Source organism: Salmo salar, chromosome 07 (genome assembly GCF_965601325.2).
Source record: "Salmo salar chromosome 07, fSalSal1, whole genome shotgun sequence".
In the NCBI taxonomy this organism is placed as follows: Eukaryota; Metazoa; Chordata; class Actinopteri; order Salmoniformes; family Salmonidae; genus Salmo; species Salmo salar.
This window is the reverse complement of record NC_138297.1, coordinates 21,622,596-21,644,486: the sequence shown is the minus strand read 5'-3', so window position 1 is coordinate 21,644,486 and position 21,891 is coordinate 21,622,596. Positions and strand designations below refer to the sequence as shown.

Genomic DNA, 21,891 nt, shown 5'->3' with positions numbered 1-21,891 from the left:
AACCCCATCGATGAGAATGGGGGCGTTCTCGGTCCTCCTTTTCCTGTAGTCCAGAATCATCTCCTTTGTCTTGATCACGTTGAGGGAGAGGTTGTTGTCCTTGTGCCACACGGTCAGGGCTCTGACCTCCTTCGTATAGGCTGTCTCATCGTTGTCGGTGATCAGGCCTACCACTGTTGTGTCATCAGCAAATTTAATGAAGGTGTTGGAGTCGTGCCTGGCCATGCAGTCATGAGTGAACAGGGGGTACAGCAGGGGACTGAGCACGCATCCCCGATCAGTGTGGTGGATGTGTTCTGACCTACCCTTACCACCTGGGGGCAGCCCGTTAGGAAGTCAAGAATCCAGTTGCAGAGGGAGGTGTTAACTCCCAGGGTCCTTAGCTTAGTGATGAGCTTTGAGGGCACTATGCTGTTGAACGCTGAGCTGTAATCAATGAATAGAATTCTCACATAGGTGTTCCTTTTGTCCAGGTGTGAAAGGGCAGTGTGGAGTGCAATAGAGATTGCATCATCTGTGGATCTGTTGGTGCGGTATGCAAATTGGAGTGGGTCTAGGGTTTCTGGGATAATGGTGTTAATGTGAGGCATGACCAGTCTTTCAAATCAATTCATGGCTACAGACGTGAGTGCTATGGGTCGGTAGTCATTTAGGCAGGTTACCTTAGTGTTCTTGGACACAGGGACTATGGTGGTCTGCTTGAAATATGTTGGTATTACAGACTCAGACAGGGAGAGGTTGAAAATGTCAGTGAAGACACTTGCCAGTTGGTCAGCGCACGCTCGGAGTACATGTCTTGGTAATGCATCTAAGCCCTGCGGCCTTGTGAATGCTGACCTGTTTAAAGGTCTTACTCACATCGGCTGTGGAGAGTGTGATCACACAGTCATCCGGAACAGGTGATGCTCTCATGATGCATGTTTCAGTGTTACTTGCCTGGAAGCGAGCAGAGAAGTTATTTAGCTCGTCTGGTAGGCTCGTGTCACTGGGCAGCTCTCGGCTGTGCTTCCCTTTGTAGTCTGTAGTAGTTTGCAGGCCCTGTCAGATGCGACGAACGTCGGAGCCGTTGTAGTACGATTTTATCTTAGTCCTGTATTGATGCTTTGCCTGTTTGATGGTTCGTCTGAGGGAGTAGCGGGATTTCTTTTATGCTTCCGGGTTAGAGTCCCGCTCCTTGAAAGCGGCAGCTCTACCCTTTAGCTCAGTGCGAATGTTGCCTGTAATCCATGGCTTCTGGTTGGGGTATGTATGTACCGTCACTGTGGGGACGACATCCTCGATGCACTTTGCACTTATTGATAAGCCAGTGACTGATATGGTGCACTCCTCAATGCCATCGGAAGAATCCCGGAACATATTGCAGTCTGTGCTAGCAAGACAGTCCTGTAGTTTAGCATCTGCTTCATCTGACCACCTTTTTATAGCCCAAGACACTGGTGCTTCCTTCTTTAATTTTAGCTTGTAAGCAGGAATCAGGAGGATAGAATTATGGTCAGATTTGTCAAATGGAGGGCGAGGGAGAGCTTTGTACGAGTCTCTGTGTGCGGAGTAAAGGTGGTCTATAATTTTTTCCCTCTGTTTACACATTTAACATGCTAATAGAAAAGGTAAAACTGATTTAAGTTTCCCTGCATTAAAGTCCCCGGCCACTAGAAGCCAGGGACTTTAATGGATGAGCGTTTGTCACGAGAATTTTCAATCCCAATGATAATAACTAACACTTTTTTAAGCTTTGACCAATCCCTGAGGTTTGTAAGACCCTGGGTTTAATAATAATTAGGCAAAGACTCAGCTTATGCAAAAGGTCCGTAAAGTTTATTCACGAGAATGTTCTGAAGTCCATAATACAAAGACATGCCATTTTATAACTCACTCCCTCCCTACCTACTACACGCACATACATACACACAAACAGTAGGTGGGATGTATCTTTTCCCATAGTTCTCACCACTCGTTTATCACTTCCATGCTGGCAGTTCCCTCCTCCCGAGATTAGAGGAACCTTGACAGGACTCCCTTTCTAACCTTGACAGGACCTGTTCTAACCAGGTCAGGTCATACACAGTTTAATTGTTCTCGGTATTTTCTTAGTCACACACACATTTCTACTTGTCTCGACCAAACCTTATTAGACTGAAGTTTATCATTCTAATTCATTATACATGTTACATATCTAATAATTACGTTTCAGGGTGGAATTCTTTAGCCATTACCTTAAACATATAAATTCCCTTATCTGCGTTTTCCTGTTTGCTTATGGTGTTATACAGCTCATTGAGTGCGGTTTTAGTGCCAGCATCGGTCTGTGGTGGTATGTAGACAGCTATGAAAAATACAGATGAAAACTCTCCAGGTAGATAGTGTGGTCTGCAGTTTATCATGAGATACTCTACCTCAGGCGAGCAAAACCTCGAAACTTCCTTAGATATCATGCACCAGCTGTTGTTTCCATAAATGCATAGGCCCCCGCCCCTTGTCTTACCAGAGGCTGATGTTCTGTCCTGCCGATAGAGTGTATAGCCCGCCAGCTTTATGTTCTTAATGTCATCATTCAGCCATGACTTGGTGAAACATAAGATATTACAGTTTTTAATGTCCCGTTGGTAGGATAAACGTGCTTTCAGTTTGTCCCATTTAACAGGATGGAAGGCATGGGCAGGTTAGCCACTCGTCTCCTGATCCTCACAAGGCACCCTGATCTCTTTCCGTGAAATCTGTGTTTCCTTCTCCAGCAAATAACGGGGATCTGGGCCTGATTGGATCATGTTAATGACACTTTGGATCATGTTAATGACATAATAAATATACTTAACAATTCTCCATAGTTTACCTTGTAAAAACCATAGGGGAAGAACTGATCTTTTGCATTTTCAATGTCCTTCGATTGGGAATGTCTGTAGTACTTGGGAATGACCCACTCTAAAATCTGATAAATGTCTAACAGAAAAGTTTACTGTGTGTGGAATGCACCACAATAGACTTGAGGGTAGTACGTTCTCAGAGTGGTGGGCATTTGTATATTGAGCTTCCCATATCTTTCCACAATGGGAATTGTAGTAAACTTCAGACAAAGCATTTCTATTCCGAACCAGAGGCTCCCATTGTTAGTCTAGCTTGTATTGCAACAGGGTGACAGATAACAATACGATAACGTATTCTGATGAGTGATGGGAAAGTGCTCAACTGGGGCTTATTTTACACTAGAGATGCATTAAACATTTGGGACATTTTCCCAACACTTGTGGGCGTCACAGTTGAGAGTTTTCCAGTTATGTATGAGTAGTAATCTAATTGGTCTGAAATATTTGGCGTGGCTGTGAAGTTGACTAGCATTAGCAAATCACAGTGTGGTTAAACTTGACATTCAGTAAGTATTTTTCCTGAGGAAGAAACAAGATATTCATGGTAAAGGACCACCCTTATTAAGTTTTCCACACAGGTTCATAAATCTCCCAACATGCACTCCTTTATGTCTGGGAATGCGTAATGGCAGGCTGACAGTGGATCCGATTTGCTATGGGGGCCACAGATGCAAAAGCATTAGCCAAACCAAGAGATAAAGAATACAATTTGTTGAGCTAGGCATTAACACTAATACTTTGTTTAGATATTGAAAATAATCAATCCAAAATACATTTTCTACCACTTTCAATATTCTCTCAATGCCAGGAAAACATTACCTCATTGATGTAGCACAGCACATAGTATAATGACAGTTATCTTATTAAATGACTTTTAAATTGACTTGGGATTCTTGTTTGAGAAGTCTATATCTGTGCCTTCCTTCCTGTTTAGAGGGGCCCCTGCCTTTGCTGTATGGACGCCCTTTGATCCCCCCACTACACTAACCCATATCCTGTGTCCTGAGTGTCGCATGGTGACAGTTCCCTAGATACCACATGATATTGGTATCCCAAGCCTGGTGGCACAGGCCCAATACAGTGTCTAATTTGTTAATGGATCTCCGTTGGAAGCTCTTTTTCTCATACGCATGTCGGTGTAATTATTTGCTCTGGAGGGAAGTAATTGGGGCCAAGCTACTTGAATGAATAAATCATTGTTTTGGACTTGTGTGATCTTTTTGACTCGGAGATAGCTAGGCCCCCTGTGTTTGTTTCCCATGCGTATCTTTCCCTTTGGATGTAGTTGAGACACTTGCCCCGTTATGGGATCATTCTGTGTGAAACCGGAACAGAAATGTCAGAGGAAATTGTGTAGCAATTGTGAATTATTATGACATTTAGTACAAAGATATGTCTTTTGGAGGAAGGATCTTTGACATAGCCTTGGCATTTCTATACAAAATTAGTATGGAGACAGAAGTGATCTATGTTTGGATATCCCTGAAAATGTGGCCTTACCAAGGCCTCTTTTAATAATATGGAATTACTATGTCAAACAGGTCCGTTTTATGACTTTTAGCTGACTCCCTTAGCTTCCAAAACAATTCTAACATCTCTCTGTGATCTGGCCGACTGCATGGTTATCATACCATTGTATGACGTGAATAGGAAATACAGTACATAGTACAACAGCCATGACATGACAGGACTGAAGGGAGCTGATTATTAGCAGATAGCCTATTCAACCACCTGGTTAGAATATGGTTCATTAACAACTCTGGCAAACAGTTTGACCTGAAGAACCCTATCTTGATAGAACAAACAACACTGAGGATTACAGAGGTGCTGAGAAAAAAGTGGTTCTCTGACCTTTCCTGACGCTCTTGTTGGGGCCTCTTTACGCTGCACTACTTTGAGGACACAAACTAGGTCTAGGAAAGATACGTGTGTGTTATAAACAGACAAATCTAGATTCAAATGTCTCTATAAGAGATGTCCTCCGAAGGTAGTGTGGGAGACATCTACACCACATAACCCCCTCTAAGTGGTACAGTGTAAAGACAAGGCTCTTAAACACCACATGTCCCTGCAAGAATTACATGAATTACCTTAAAGGTGCAATACGCCGAAATCACTCCTGCCATTTCCTGGTTGCTAAAATTCAAATAGTGTATGTGACAAAACAAGCAATGGATAGTGTAGGGAATCATTGTACCATCTAAACCGCTGTGAAATATATTTTCAATAACCAAAAATATAGTATTTTCAGCTGTTTGTAGCTGGTGTACAAAATCAAAAGTTAAAGAGGCAAAAACAAAACTTAAGAACGCGAAGCACAGAAACAGCGCACAAGAACAGATCTGCCACTTCTTAGGCTTGCTTTCAATGAGAATGACAGATCTATAACTCACGTTTCTATGTGATTTTGGTAGCGTCAGTAGACAAAATTTTGCTCTGCTAGCCAAATTGAAAATGGAAGGCTTTTAAAATATCCACACATTTGTGAATCATTGAGTTAATAAAGGGTGCAATACTATGCACAATATGGTTTAGATAAGAAGCTCATGTATAGTTTGAATTTCTATCCTTATTTTGTTTGTCTATATACTATTTACGGTATGCCAAACGCTGCACTCACACATTTACATTTTAGCATATTAGTCATTTAGCAGACAATCTTATCCAGAGCGACTTACAGTTAGTGCATTCATCTTAAGATAGATAGGTGGGACAACCACATATCACAGATATAGAAAGTACATTTTTCTCAATATCTAAGGCTAGTGTAAACAGAAAATGAGCAAATCTGATGTTGAAGATACTGTAGATCTCACTAGACATATTTTACTAATGTAAATCCATCCTTAGTTCAAGGAGTAAATTAAGGGAAAACTAATTAACCATATTCAATACCTTGACTGTCTGTAAATACCGAATTCAATCTTTAAAATTATATTTTGATTCAACAGGCTTTTTTACACTAACAAAATATATGATGTAAAACCTGCCTTTCTTCGACATCAGATTTGCCACTTTTCTGTTGACACTGTCCTTACATTAAGAGTTGATCAAATTGAAGGAGCACTTGCACCCTGTGATTCATTGGGTTGACACACCTCTGCTGAAGGGGAACAGTAAACTGTTGAACCCCATGCTGTGTCAAAGAGAGCCCTTGTCTTTGCATTGTTTGCACTCGCAACCAAGGCCATGTTTAGCTGAGTCAGTATTTAGAGAGATAGACCTGACGTGCTGAATGTTAATGTGAAAGAGACAGTCTTAGAATCTTTTGTCACAAAGGTGCTAAAGGAATATGAGCATGTGGAGAGAAAGTAAGCTTTTAATCCCCGCCTTGGAAATACAAAATACCCAAAACTGTACATGGGTGGTGTACCATTCCCTTCTCTCAGGAATTCCGATGCATAGAAGGGGTTATTAGCAAATCAACCTGAGGAACCTGTTCTTGTTTCTTGAAATCCTCCAATTACTTTATGAGCCACTAGGTCTAGTCATTCTGTTTCCCTGAAGGGGATAGTCAAAGAATAGCCAGTGGCGACAAAGATAAGATTCATTGACAGGAAATGATGATGGTACATTGTCTGTCTCTAATTGAATATGGTCAAACAGAGGTCACACTGTCATTCAAAAAGGCTTTCTGGGGTGGTATGTTTGGCTTTGTTAAGTCTTGACAAGTGTGCTAAAGGCCTAAGAAGCCGAGATAAGGCAAAGTAAACCAAATAAAGCTGCTTTGCTCTTTTAGTCATGGAAATTTGTTGGATCGTCAAGTTAAGGGAATCAAGAGTATGCTCAATTTCCCCCTTGCTTAACACCAGTACAGTGAGATCTCAGACAATATGGTGTGAGGCTGAAGAAGGAGAAAGAGCTATCATAAAAGTGGTAAACAGTATGTGACCAATACTTTAGACACCCAAACATATAGCACAAAAGGCATTTTCTATGCTGCAGCTAAATACAAATCATTGTGGTATTAACTGAGATGTACTGTAATTCCTCCCAATACTTATGCAGTGATTAATACCAATTCAATGCATTCCCTATTTCAGTTTTTAACGGTGATTCTTCACTAATCACTGCACCTCCAAACATGTTATTGGAACCAATATGAAACTTTATTAAACCCCTTGCAAGGGTATTTGTATTTATTTTGCATGCTACCCATCATCAGAATTATCTGTGACTCACAGAGGCGTATGTGACCACAATGGCTGTCTTTAACGCAAAAAGAAAGTGACAAGTGATATAGTATGCAGTTAAATACAGTAGATCATTGTAGTCTCATTCGAAAAAAGAAGTAAGAGGTGATATGCGTTAGCTGCAGTGTTAAATAGAGCAGATGGTGATGTCATCACTGTGTGGGAACTGGAATGTAGTGGGGCTGCTCATCGTACCACAAGGGCCTCCGCTTTCCAATAATGACATTCTATATGTACACTCCGGTCTTGAAATTCAATTATCCCCCTTAGCATCCAACAAGCCAGCGTGATGAATTAAAATGTCCATAAAAATATACTGTGGGTAGCATTCCTTTTCTGTTTCTGTCTTCTCTCTGACGTACATTTGTTTTTAATGACTTGATCCGACTATAATATTGTGTGATGAATACTCCCAAGGTTTGCTTCGTTCATGAGAAGTTAAGTCGTTACTAAAGTGTAATCCCAAATGGTTTTCCTTCCATTAATAGTTCAACGGGTTTTAAAAAGAAAATTAACTACCATTTCCAGAATTTAGGATATGAATCGACCTCTTTGCTTTGTGTTTTTTCAAGTAATGTAAAGTGTGGAGATTAAAAGACAAAGGCCTAGATTTAATCAGATCTAGCGTTAACCGGCGATAGCCGACACCCACATAGCTGATGTTTTGGCGGTGTCGTATGTGCAACTGCATTGGAGCTGCCAAATCAGTGAGCAGCTGCTCACTGTCACGAAGCCACACCCATCCCACTTGCGTTAGAAGTTCAGAATGAGAAAGTGTAGGCTATATAGAAATAATGAAGTTCAAATAGAAAATCATTAAACAAAATAATGAGGATTTCTATCTGCCTAATCGAGGTGTAGATTACTGTACATCTCACAGTGTTCGAATTTGTGAACAAGCCGCTTGTAGATTTGACAGATCTAACGCAGTTCCACCTCCGACACAGCCAAAACAACCATTATGCGGGTGTCAGTTAGCTGGGATCTGATAGAATCTAGCTCTAACTGGGCACAATCGTCCATGGTACATTGGTCAAATTTTTACATGTTGGAACTTAACTAGTCTGACACAAATGGAGCAAGACTGCCTCATCATACAAATCTGCATATAATCGCTTCTGTGGTTTTAATAAATAATCCAAGAATTCTCTCCACTAATCGCATGTTACCACAAAATGGTCATTGTGTGAACCAGTGTGTGTGTGTGTGTGTGAAGGAGTTGTAGAATAAACCAACTGTATACAGAAACTGAGAAAGAAGACCATCACAATATATTATTTATTTTCCCCAACAAACCTTTCAACAACACCAATAAAAACAATAAATTACAACGTTAAAAAGTAAGCAACATGAACCAATAGTCACAGGTAATGTGAATCGACACAGAAAGTTCACAGGAACTTAAAGCTAAATCATCTTTGTACAGAAATAAATGCCATTAGTTTTGTACTTGAATTTTGTTAGTTACCAGTCATTAACTAGTTGACCAGTTCAACATTAAGTTATAAACCGTGATCAACAAATACTATCTAGTAATTAAATTAACCGAGTGTTGTGAACGTCAAGATTTCCGTTTTGTAAATGGTTTGCAATTCATCTCTTGTGGTAAAACAAAACAAAAATAGTAAAATAATGACCTCTTAATAAAAAAGCAAGCAAGAACAATGTATCTGTCCCATGTTTAATATATAAGCATATAACTGTAAAAATTGATGTTTTATTAGAATTTTAATAGCTTCCATATTTAGTAGATGAGCTAAAATACAGTGATTTGGCATGTTCACAAATTGCACTTGAATGATACAACCTCTAGATGAGGGAAAACAGTATTTCTGCCGCACTAAACCAGTCCAGCCGATGTCTCCGCATGGAACCACTAATGCTCCAAATTACCACAAATTCCTTATCTACTACATGAACTTAGTTCAGATGGATGAACGGCTAACCAAAGACATGGTATCTAAGTGAAAAAGAAAAAAGAGACTGAGGTATCAGAGTCTTCGGAGTACAGTCAGAGTGCACTGAATGAACATTTTGTGAAAAAAACACATCACATTTTTGCCAATTCAGTCGTGTTGTTAAAACAACAAAACAAACAACAAAATACTTCTTAAAGGTTAGATTTGTAAGTAAGATTCCCTGTCAAAGAGTCGCCTCAACGCTCCTGGAGGATTCAAGGGGAGGGTCTTGGTGAGAGCACTCGAACGCAACACCAAAGATGATGAGGATGAGAGTGCACTACTTAGCATTACTTTTCTTTTCTTTTCTTTTTGCTTCAGACCTGTTGATTGTGGTTGTAGTTCATATTGTTGGGGCAGATAAATTGCACCTTTGTTGAATTCTCAATGATGTTTAAAGCTCTTCCGAACTGGCGACAAGTGGCTAAGGTTTAGTGAGGTGTAAATGCATCAAAGACAAAAAAGAATTTGGTTTCATAATACAAAATAGCACAACTGAGTATTTGCCCCTTGTAAACCCACTTAAATGGGTTTACAAGGGGTGGCAGGTAGCCTAGTGGTTAGAGCGTTGGGCCAGTAACCGAAAGGTTGTTGGATCAAATCCACAAGATCCTGAACAAGGCAGTTAACTCACTGTTCCCTGGTAGGCCGTCATTGTAAATAAGAATTTGTTCTTAACTGACTTGCCTATTAAATAAAGGTAAACTTAAATGTCACTGTAGAATACTTAGCAGCAGGAAAATAACAGATCATCAAGAGAAACATCCATGTGCTATATTTCCCACAGTGAGCTCAATGAACAAGACAACTTATGAAACATTTGTAATGAACTATTAACATGCCAACTCATAACGCTAGGTAAAATAACCCTGTGGTCTTTGCCTGTGTTGGTAATAGCACTATCCAAAGCAATAGTACTCATCGGAATCCACTCTGACTTGCATGGGTGGCTTGCTGAAAGTCTTGTCCTCTATAATGGGTATATCTGAGAAAAGATGAAGCTCCGTCGGAGATGGGTGGTCTGGAAGGTCCTCGGCTAACTCATCCAACGTATCCAGATAGCTGCCCACGGATATCCCGTCCAATCCGTCACTGTTTCCGTCATGCAGACTGGTGAAGCTGCCGCGTGGAGAGGTGTCGTCCTCGCTGTCCGTTAAGCTGTACAGGCTGCCAGTCAGGCTGCTTTCACGACTGGCTATGCCCCCCTTGTCCTCCATCACCCATTTGAGGGATTCGATGCCCTCGTTGATTGACATCAGCTGCTGCATCAGCTTGACATCGATTGCACGGAGGTGGGCCTGCGTTTTGTGTTAGAAGGAGATTCATTTTAGGACTTTATTATAGATTTTTACGAGAAACATTGACAACTTGAAAGACTTTTTTTTTTACACACAATATCACACTTCCAACAATTAGGCCTACAATCTTATTTGTTTTCTAAATTCACTGCTTTCCTATTCCATTCTTGTGAGAAGAACATCACCAGCATGTATTTTGAGTTGGCAAAGTAATGCTGAAAAGCAAATTGCGGATTGTAAAGACACCACTCTACTCTTTGGCATGTGGACAAGGACAAAGGTATAACAAAAAAGCATGCCACGGGAAATCATTCCATCCTTGGCATGTAACAGCATGGTATGTGAGGGCATAGCAGAATATTCTCGCCCTGACACCCATACAGTACCGCCATTGATTTATCACTTCACCATAAGATTTTCCCTGGCAACTAGTGACAAATAGACAGCCGTTTACACCAATGGACAGTCAGTAGCAGCAGTCTCGAGCCAGTCAAAAAGCATTATGCCAGATGGTGGTTGACAAGGCTGATACAATGGCCCGGACAGCTGGCTGGCTATAAAACAGTGCCATTTTTGGGGGGGAGTGAATCGTGACTAGCTCATAATGCTGCCAGTGTTTGCTTACGGATATAACCTGTCCTTTATGTGTGCACAGACACCCAGCCGGAGCATAGTGGAATTTTACAGAAGCATTAGCAGTGTCAATTAAAATTGGCTTGAAAGGGGTGGTGAATCACAAGATGGGTATAGCTAATGTAATTTACTGCTGCTTGTTTGTTAGTCATTGAAATTGAACTTCATTGATTTAGTATCTAACAATACTTACTTATGATTTATGTTTAAGATATTTTCATAACTCTGTTTAAAACTTGTTACATTATTCTGGACTTTTGTCTAAAACTGGAGTTACAGGCAATGCAGGTCAATCCTATACAGATTTGACAAACTGTTAATCCCTCTATGTATATTGTAAAGTGAACCAGTCAGTTAGCCAAATGGCCAAGAGAAAAGCAGCCTAATTGGATTGAAGAAGTGACAGCAGAGCAAAAGCCTTAGATGGCCCAAATGTGCCATTCACTATAGTAGGGACTAGGGAGCACAGCGGACTATTCTTGTTTTACATTTAATTAAACTGAATGGAATAATACTGGTATTTTTCTACTTTACTCCCAAGAGAGCATGGTGGATGTATTTCAGTCGTTGTCATCAATATCATTTTTGACTGTCCAGTAAGAACACAAAGACTAGCTTTCCTCCATCACGATATGCCTTTGTGTCCAGCAAAATGCACTCCCGGGTGGGGTATCTTCTCTGTTATTATAGTTTACTGGGCCTGTCATCATAATCGTATTATGAACCACCCTTTTAATGACTTCAACATGGAAACTAACATGAGAGAGGTATTTTTCCTCAGTTGGTTAACCAGGCAATGACACAGTACCCTTCTGTACAAATGTCAATTTGACCATCTGTTCAAGGGTCCTAATGCCTTGACTGACCTTAAGCCTTAAAAGGGGTGGGGGGGTCTCCTCAATACAGGGGGTCAAACAAAGCTAGTGGTAGCATGGAATCCAAGTGATAATCAATTTGAATTCCAGGCTATCCTCCTGTATTTTTGTTGAGTTTGGAATTTGTGTAAGTGAGCGTTAACTGAGGTGAGAATTGTCTTCCTGCGTGATACCGGACAATTTATTTAGGATTTTTCATTTAACCCTTATTTAACTAGGCAAGTCAGTTAAGAACTATGCATTGTTGTTGTTATTATGTGTAGAGAGCAAGTGTTAATGGCTTTCGCCAACTGGGTGGCATCACATCTGTAGCTGAGAGAGGGTGAGAAACATCACTAAATCAATAGATTTATAGCTCAATACTCAATAGAATTGGTTATTTAAGAGGTGGGCCAATGTTGATCGTTTTGGGATTGAGACACCGACTCCAATTGTCTTGTTATGTATTAAATGACGGCCAGAAATATGGCAAAAAAACTGTACCCTATAGTGTGTATCCTACTTCTATTTCAGATGATGGAGTTACAGTGGAAGTCAATGAGACATAAACAAGACATGCCACTCACTATTATATACATATTTCCAATGCCTTGCGACCAGGCAGGATTTTAAGTCGTCTATAAACTTCTGAGATGTCAAAAGTATACCCTATGAACATATACCCTATGAACACAATGGCAATACAGTTGGATTGCCATCAGTCGTCTGGAAGTTACTGCATAACATGCTGAGTTATGATATCACAGGTCAGTGAACTAACGTAACGTCTAAGTTCCATTAAAGCCTAAAGCAAACAGCTGCAACAACTAGACTACTGCAGCTAAAAGCTATTTTGTTATCTTGTGTCGATGGTAAATTGCATTTAATGCAATGCACCAATGAATATACAGCATGGTTTTGAAGGAGCAGTGAACTGACTTGAAAAAGCCTGGGTCCGAATTGCAATTGTAACTGCTTCGGTATTCAATAAACTTTATTATAGGCTTACTGCAGGAAACAACTCACAGACCCAACAGCGACAGACGGACATATATTTGAAGATGAATTTTTAAGGCAACCACATAGCCTACCATTTCCTGTTTCAAAAATAATATCTTGCTCTCCAGTCGTTTTAAGTCAGCAGAGTTTGAGCGGTTCTTCGGTGTCGCCGGTTTTCTATCCTCATGTTTGTCGTGATGATGATGTCCTCCCGCTAGGGAACGAATGAGACTTTCAGGAACATTGCGACCCAACTTTTTCTCAATATCCTTAAAATCGGATAACACGTTGTCCTCTTCCATGATAGAATTGCAGTAAGAATATAAACGAAAAGCGGTATATGCTACGTGCAGTAGAAATAACACATAGAGCAAATTATGGGGTTCAGTGGCTTGATGGCTCCGTCTGATTTCACTTCCAAAGAAAAGGTCATAGCCTGGATGGTCTTAGAGGTCTGATGTTGAAAGCGACTGCTATATCCATAGGCGCACAGCAACACAGTTTCCCAATCCAATTCTTATCACCAACTCAAAATATAGTGCGCAATTCAAAACAAAATAGAAACAGCCCCTGTTATTACTGTAGCACAGCCACTACAGACGTGAATTGAGAGATTTGGAAGTCCCTTGCGCCGGGGTGTCAGCCGTGACCATTGAAACAATATTCGTACCACGGAGCGGCACAGTAGGATGACGACGTGCTGCTCAAACACACAGTTTATTACTGAAACCTTACACCCTGGACAAGTGGAACTATAAAACTACGCCTGTTTGCCGTAATGATAAGGCAATTGTCGCAGCATATATTTTTGTGTATTGTGCACAAAATACACCCATATGGTAGCCTACAGTATTTTCACCAGTATCATCAGTTCAATCATACAACGGATTAAATTGCCATTTCATGTCAGCAAAGTAGGCTACAGTAAGCTGTATTTCTGAATTTATTTGAATTCAAACCAATGTTGTGTAGCCATCCTAATGGCCTATTTTTCATACATTGTTATTAAACCAGCATAATAAAATCAAAACATTTTAAAAAGCTATCTTGAACGACTTTAAAGCAAACAAATGAACCTAAGTTTGACCTGATTAATAATGATATATTTCTTCAAAGCAACACATTCATTTTGCCCTTGATTGATTCTTTTTTCAAGTCGTATTGGACTTCACACTTCTACCCCCTTGTGGCAATACATGAGAATTGACATTATCTACACAAGAATGGCAAAGTAGGCTACACAACTTCATGAGAATGAGGATCCTTTCGTTTTTTCTATTCTATTCTATTAAATTACATTCTATTTGTTTCTACTTTGTCCACATAGTAATTTGCTCTTAGCTGTCATGGCACATAAGTAGAGTAAATGTGTATGAATCATGACATTGCACTCCACAAGTATTGCAGAAATTATAATAATGCAAGTCAAATTCTTAACCTTTTATTTTGTTTAACCACCAAATATTGTCAATGGAATTACAAATAAGTTCCATTTTGACCGAAATATGTATACAAATTTACTGAAAACCATCGTTATACTCAGAATCTGTAGTTATACAGGTCAAGGCACTCCTAAAGTAGAATGAGTGATGCAATCAATAAGATTCAATATTATGTACTACAGCAGTCAGCAGTGGTAAAACTTGGCAATGGGAGGACCGCAGTGTGCAGGTTTTTGTTCCAGACTACACTTAATTCAACCCACACCCTGCATCGACAACATTTGGCCACTCCCGGAATACAGTTTGTGATGCATATTCTACGGCACTTGAAACTCAATTTGAAATGATGAAAACATAGCTGCTAACAATACAAAAGTATGAACATATGTGACGCTCAGCTAAGCCTGTGTCATGATCATTAGGCACGAAACGGGAGAAAATTGACAGAAACAGGGATGGACTCATTTTATGTTGCGGAAATGTTGTTGCAAAAAGCGTGCCCTAACGAACATAACACTGTAGTTTCACATACAGCTCAGACCACGGATTGGCCTTTGTCGTCGTCGTAGCGTTGGTACTGTTCTCCCAGCAGGGGCTGGCGGCCATCCAGTTTGCTGTAAGAGTGGGAGCGCACGGCACATGTGGTTGCAGCGAAGATTACAGCGACGACGACCAGGGCCGCCACGATGGCAACGGTGATGATCTCAGTCAAAGTTAAAGGAGCAGCTATAGGGACAAGACAATATTTATAACATTCGTCATATGGAATGTGAAACTCGCAGAGACAGACAGACAGACAGACAGACAGACAGACAGACAGACAGACAGACAGACAGACAGACAGACAGACAGACAGACAGACAGACAGACAGACAGACAGACAGACAGACAGACAGACAGACAGACAGATAGACAGACGGAAGGACTCTTGCCAAAATAGCTACAATGAAGAAACTGTAAGCATAACAAGCTGTAAGCATAACATTGCATATAAAGTCAGGTCCATGATTATTGTCACCAGTGACAAATATGAGCAAACTGTATAAAATATAATAAAAACTGAGCTACAAAACAATGGGACAATATATAACATATGGTGGTGGATCTATTACTTTCTAAACAAAATCTCTTTCTAATTGTATTAGTATAAAATATATAATTTTCCCTTTTTCCCATACAATATAGCTCAGTATTTGTATTATTTATTTTATACAGTCTTTTTTGCTCATCTCATCAAGGCTTCCAATAATTCCGGTCCTGACTGTATATAATAGATAAGACAAATATCCATAATGTATTTATAATGACATTATACACACCTGGCCATTCAGACTGTATTTATATTGACATTATACACAGCTGGCCATTCAGCCTGTATTTATATTGACATTATACACACCTGGCCATTCAGACTGTATTTATATTGACATTAAACACACCTGGCCATTCAGACTGTATTTATAATGACATTATACACACCTGGCCATTCAGCCTGTATTTATATTGACATTATACACACCTGGCCATTCAGACTGTATTTATATTGACATTATACACAGCTGGCCATTCAGCCTGTATTTATATTGACATTATACACACCTGGCCATTCAGACTGTATTTATAATGACATTATACACAGCTGGCCATTCAGCCTGTATTTATATTGACATTATACACACCTGGCCATTCAGACTGTATTTATATTGACATTATACACAGCTGGCCATTCAGACTGTATTTATATTGACATTATACACACCTGGCCATTCAGCCTGTATTTATATTGACATTAAACACACCTGGCCATTCAGACTGTATTTATATTGACATTAAACACACCTGGCCATTCAGACTGTATTTATATTGACATTAAACACACCTGGCCATTCAGACTGTATTTATAATGACATTATACACACCTGGCCATTCAGACTGTATTTATATTGACATTATACACACCTGGCCATTCAGACTGTATTTATATTGACATTATACACACCTGGCCATTCAGACTGTATTTATATTGACATTATACACACCTGGCCATTCAGACTGTATTTATATTGACATTAAACACACCTGGCCATTCAGACTGTATTTATATTGACATTAAACACACCTGGCCATTCAGACTGTATTTATATTGACATTATACACACCTGGCCATTCAGACTGTATTTATATTGACATTAAACACACCTGGCCATTCAGACTGTATTTATATTGACATTAAACACACCTGGCCATTCAGACTGTATTTATAATGACATTATACACACCTGGCCATTCAGACTGTATTTATATTGACATTAAACACACCTGGCCATTCAGACTGTATTTATATTGACATTAAACACACCTGGCCATTCAGACTGTATTTATATTGACATTAAACACACCTGGCCATTCAGACTGTATTTATATTGACATTAAACACACCTGGCCATTCAGACTGTATTTATATTGACATTAAACACACCTGGACATTCAGACTGTATTTATAATGACATTATACACACCTGGCCATTCGGCCTCATAGGAGTAGCCAAGGTTCTCTGGGGCTGTAAGAAACATCTCAGCGTTGGTCACTGGAGGCCAGAAGGGAACCATGTTGTACCCCCTGTTGTGACCAATGGGGGCATTCGCTGAAGGATAGACTGCCAAATCTGCAAAATGTATCAGTTAAGAGTCAGCTTATGAACATGTGCCACTGATGTACAAAGAAAAAAATCCTGCCAGAGATAAACAAAGGGTGCATAGTAATCGTGTAATTGTTGTGTAATTACCATTTTACCATGTAATTTAGAAACGGCCTGTAGCGCATAGTCAACAAGTACATCGAGGATGGAAGAACATCGTATCTTCAGACAAGCAAGCACAGACAAAGCCAATACATGAAGACAACAGATCAGGTATTGAACATGAGATTGATAGGAGGATGGGATCCGTTACCAGGGGCGTGCCTCCTGAGCCACTCGTCAAAGATGGCATCTGTGAAAGTGTGGAGAAGCACGAAGATGGGGTCGTTGGGCGAGAGGTGGGTCTGTCCCCCTGTCCCGTTCAGAAACAGGTGGGCTAGGTTGTGGAGGCTCCGTACCACTGGGTCGTAGTTTCCCTGGGGGGCACTATAGCCTGTGCACACAACACAGGTAGCTTGTGGATTAAATACAGGAAACTGTGCATAGTGGATGTGAATCTCGCCAGTAGCATGTTGGCAGGAGTACACCAGTGAAATGGGTGACGTCACACCTTCCCTAAGACCTAAATCTTTCAGAGTGATTAGACTCTTGCTCTAAGACAGTTGGCTTTGAGTTAATTTGTTATCGTGTGCAGAAGGTTGTTGGTTCACACCCTGCTCGGGACAGAACAGAACAGAATGCACTCTTTTGTGTGTGTGTGTGTGTGTGTGTGTGTGTGTGTGTGTGTGTGTGTGTGTGTGTGTGTGTGTGTGTGTGTGTGTGTGTGTGTGTGTGTGTGTGTGTGTGTGTGTGTGTGTGCACGTGTGTCTGGGTGTATATCATCATGCACAACAACCCTCAACGTTCAGTGTGTGAGCCTATGTACACCACAGGAAGTGTAGTGATAGCTGTGTGTTTCAATGTGAATTACTATATCTATTGGTGTAGACCAGCAATAGCCACTCACCCTCGATGGTGTTCCTGAAGCTCTCTGAAGAGGTGGAGTAGTAGGGAGGGGTGTCAAAGGTGTTCACCTGCAGGCAGTCTGCCACATCCTGGGGCTCAGGGAGACGCTGCACCATGGGGCGGGCCACGTTTCCAGCTGGGTTCCTCCTGATTGGGGTGGTCTCAGTATCTGGGTGGAGAGAGAGGAGAGGGTTAAGAGGGGACTCAGTAACCGTGGTTAATAGAGGGAATAATAAATGGGCTTGGGAAGTTGGGAAGTGCTGAAAGACAAACCAGGGCCATGTTTAAATACTATTTAGATCCTTCATTCTTTTCCTTCCTTCCTTCCTTCCTTCCTTCCTTCCTTCCTTCCTTCCTTCCTTCCTTCCTTCCTTCCTTCCTTCCTTCCTTCCTTCCTTCCTTCCTTCCTTCCTTCCTTCCTTCCTTCCTTCCTTCCTTCCTTCCTTCTGGAAATCACCCATTGGAGAAGGCCCCTCCACTTTGTTGAATCTTGTTCCCTGATGGCTTTTTGAGGAGACGAGGAGAGAGGATGCAAGGAATCGAGGAAAGATTAATTGAGATGGAGCTAGTGCTTGAGGACTAATGTTGACAAGCTCATTGCTTCCCCTGGTGTTCTGACAAGGTGTTGCGCCAACAGCACCAACACTTGAACAAGGCTTAAGCAATAATGATAGTAATCAACAGGTATCACAATATGGAATGGTGAAGTTGCTCAAAGGGACACTACACGTCCCTTGACGTTCTGGTCATTTTTCAACCTTACTGAGCATGTTTCTATAATCTCAGTGACTTTTACGGATTTTAACATCTGTGCCTACAGACAACTTCTACCCAACCAGATAGGGGGTTCTCTTCAAAACGTGGAAGGATATGAGTGCACTACTGAAGGCTTACTGTTGCAGATGGTCCCCAGTGTATCATAGTCCCCCACACTTTCACAGATCACCCTCCAGTTGGAGAAGATGGAGTTGGTGCTGATGGAATTCATATCGAGGTTGCTCCTCGCTCCCAATAGGTCATCTGTGCAGATGTCACAGGTGCTTCCACCAATGGCAAAGTTCCAGTAGGGCAGGGCAAAGGACGGGTCTTGCAGCATATCCTAAATTGAAAGTAGGGTAAGAAAAAATGACATAAAGGGCACACAATTATAATCATATTGTGCAATTAGAAACCCCTTAATAAACTGCAATTAAAATAGTTACAAATAGGCATAGAGGAGTATATAGTGGCTGCATTATTTCCATTCAATTGAACAAACAACATACCACAATCTCAATATTTAGTTGCAACTGATTCAATGTATTTCATTCTATGATTTGCATTGATTGCTATAGCCTAATATATGGTTATGCCAAGATAATGACCAAGATAATGATCTTTAAAAACAATAAACAGTCTTTGTCAGTAATGAACCAATGACTAATACACAATTCAATAAATGACTTGGGCAACAGATGCTCTGTTGTGCCCTATTAGAAGAGAAATCTAGGCTCAGACTAGTAACGCCTAAGCACATTTTCTGCTAATCGTGCTTGATTTTGGCAGGAAATTGCTTCTTCTGGAAAGATATCCTCACCCTTAATGCGGCACTAATTCCAACAAACAATAGGGAAAGTGAAATGACTATTGATGGGCAATAAATACAGATTCAAATGGATTTGCTGGTGGTGAAAATCCATAATAGCGTTAGATGATGGCCTATTAGACTGTGATATACAATTGAATAATCAACCCCCAGTGGTTGGCACACTACAAAAAAAGTTATTTTCATTATGATGCATTATTTCAGTTCATATTTTACATGTATACAGTGACATATTGCCGGTAACCCATCTCACCTGCATGTCACGCTCAAGTTGGAGCAGGTGAAACCTGTGCCAGGTCACAAAACCGGGACCTTCATGAGAGAAGTCGACTCCGCCAAAGCTCGGCTGGCCGGCCCCCAAGAAGGTCTTGCTGACCGAATAGTAGTGGGTCCACACAAAGTAATTGTAGATGGTGATGTTCTCAAACTGCGGGGTGTTTCCATCCGGCCCGAATACCTCCTGGTACCGCCGCGTAGCAATTACAATGTCCGGGTGCACCGCGCGCTTGGCCTGGTCCAGCGCGGTCACGAAAGCTCGCTTCTGATCGGCACTGAGCTGCATCACGTTTCTCCGGACTGAAGGATTAAAACCAGTCATGCGTTAATTAATGAGTACATTCTTTTGTGGGAAGAAATTGAGAAATGATCCACTGGGCACACACTGGTTGCATCAAAGTTGTTTCCACGTAATTTCAATGAAATTACGTTGAATCAACGTGGAATGGACTTTGAATTGACGTCTGTGCCCACTGGGCAGGTAGTCTATCCATAGTACCGTTAACCTTTACGCATAGACCTACACCATTGCCTGAATACAAGGCAAAAAATGTCATTATATCGTACATTAAATGCAACTATATGTAATACATGGACGTTCGTGTCCTTGACATTTGTAAAGTGTTGTATGCTTTCCATAATCCCGTGCAGAAATGTGATTTTCAACCAGCTGAGCGGCCGTGCGTAAAGTACAGTGTGGCGGTGCCTTGTATAGAGGTTGCTTGTAGTAGACTATCATTTACTTATTTTATTCAACATATATATGGACTGTTGATCTCAGTTAAGTTGGTTTAAGTGTGAGATTTACCACAACACTAAATGAGACACATATTGGAGGTTAATAACCCTATGCAGTTTCAATTGCGTAAAAACATCAAATCATTTTGTAATGGAAACTGCCACATTTGTTTTCCAGGGGGATAAAAAAAAACGTACCAACAGCAACCGGTTGGTCACAGTTTAACCCGGCCAATCCATGCCTGCAACGGCCACAATTATAACCGGTGAAATTCCCGTTGCACTGGCAGGTTCGATTGAAGTAGCGGATGGGCCAACGTTCACGGTCATCCCGTCCATCGTGGGGGTACTGGGGGCCGTGTGCACTTGCGTCTGCCGCTATCGAAATGCACTGTCCACGTCCAGTAGCGGACCCGCAGTCGTCATTCGCGACCCCAAGCGGGGATGGACAACACTGACCACTCCGAAGTCCCTCTGGAGTCACACATTCCCTCGGAAACTGCGCGCGCACAAACACTGCGCCCAAGAGCACCAGCAAGCAATACTTCCACATAGCCACGAATAGGCAAAAAGACACACACCAGAAAGTTAGTTAAATGGAAAGATGGATCACTCAATTCTCTTTCTTCAATCACACTAACGTTAGTCAGTACCTTACTCGTAACCTCATCACTTCAAAGTTATTTTTCTGTTTCAATTCACTGCGCGTTTGTCTTTCCATGCCGCCCGACCCTCTCGTACTAATTGCCCCAACACGAGCCAAATAACCCCCTGGCCTTTAAATACTGGATTAGCGCATGACTGCCCGGATTTCTGATCTCCTCGTGATCACATCACATTTCTTACCGGACTGAGAGGGATAGAGGTTAGGTAGTCACGCACACTGTTTCACTAGTCCTACTGTGAAACATCATTTGGCATGTCACCTGTGGAAGCTAGTGAATTAATACTGTCCTCCAGTTTTAACCCCATCAATTAATGTTTATGAATTTCTGGCCTAATTTCACCACATGTTGTCAAAAGGGATTACACTTAAATTACATGGCCACATTGAACACCACAAAATAGAGTGACTGCTCTAAATTAGTATTACAAATCAAAGGAAGTACACTGCAACAACAAAGAAGTGTGGTCTGCTACAGTACATGGTTAAGTGGCCCTTGGAATAAAATGGGACCATATTTACATGTTATTATGCCTACATATATTTATGTTGACCTCATCACTAATACAATCCACTCATCTGGATGTGATTGCAAAAGAGCCCACCTCGACCTAACGATCATTACAATAGTCGTAGAAAAATAGAAGTCACTTTCTCACAGATAACAGTTACATTGTCCTTCGTGATGAACTGCTTACTGTCACTCATTTGTTTCATTACACCTAGTGTCATCAGTTCAGTTGAGT

The 21,891-nt window shown here is 41.0% G+C and overlaps 2 protein-coding genes across 2 annotated transcripts; both read right to left on the bottom strand.

Annotated features, from left to right (window-relative positions):
* Positions 1–8,313: 8,313 nt before the first annotated feature.
* On the bottom strand, positions 8,314–13,378 carry ci150 (CI150 protein). The gene is given in 2 exon segments (NM_001173746.1): positions 8,314–10,310; positions 12,889–13,378. Coding segments are annotated over 2 exon segments (609 nt in total). The 5' UTR covers positions 13,099–13,378; the 3' UTR covers positions 8,314–9,911.
* An 843-nt stretch (positions 13,379–14,221) lies between these two features.
* Positions 14,222–21,235, bottom strand: tyrp-1b (tyrosinase-related protein 1b). The gene is made up of 7 exons (XM_014206938.1): positions 20,680–21,235; positions 19,721–20,043; positions 18,777–18,981; positions 17,884–18,051; positions 17,191–17,370; positions 16,758–16,904; positions 14,222–14,964 (listed from the first exon to the last, which is right to left on the bottom strand). Exons 1-7 carry the CDS (start codon positions 21,032–21,034, stop codon positions 14,774–14,776), a joined length of 1,569 nt encoding a protein of 522 aa, XP_014062413.1. The 5' UTR covers positions 21,035–21,235; the 3' UTR covers positions 14,222–14,773.
* Positions 21,236–21,891: the final 656 nt, after the last annotated feature.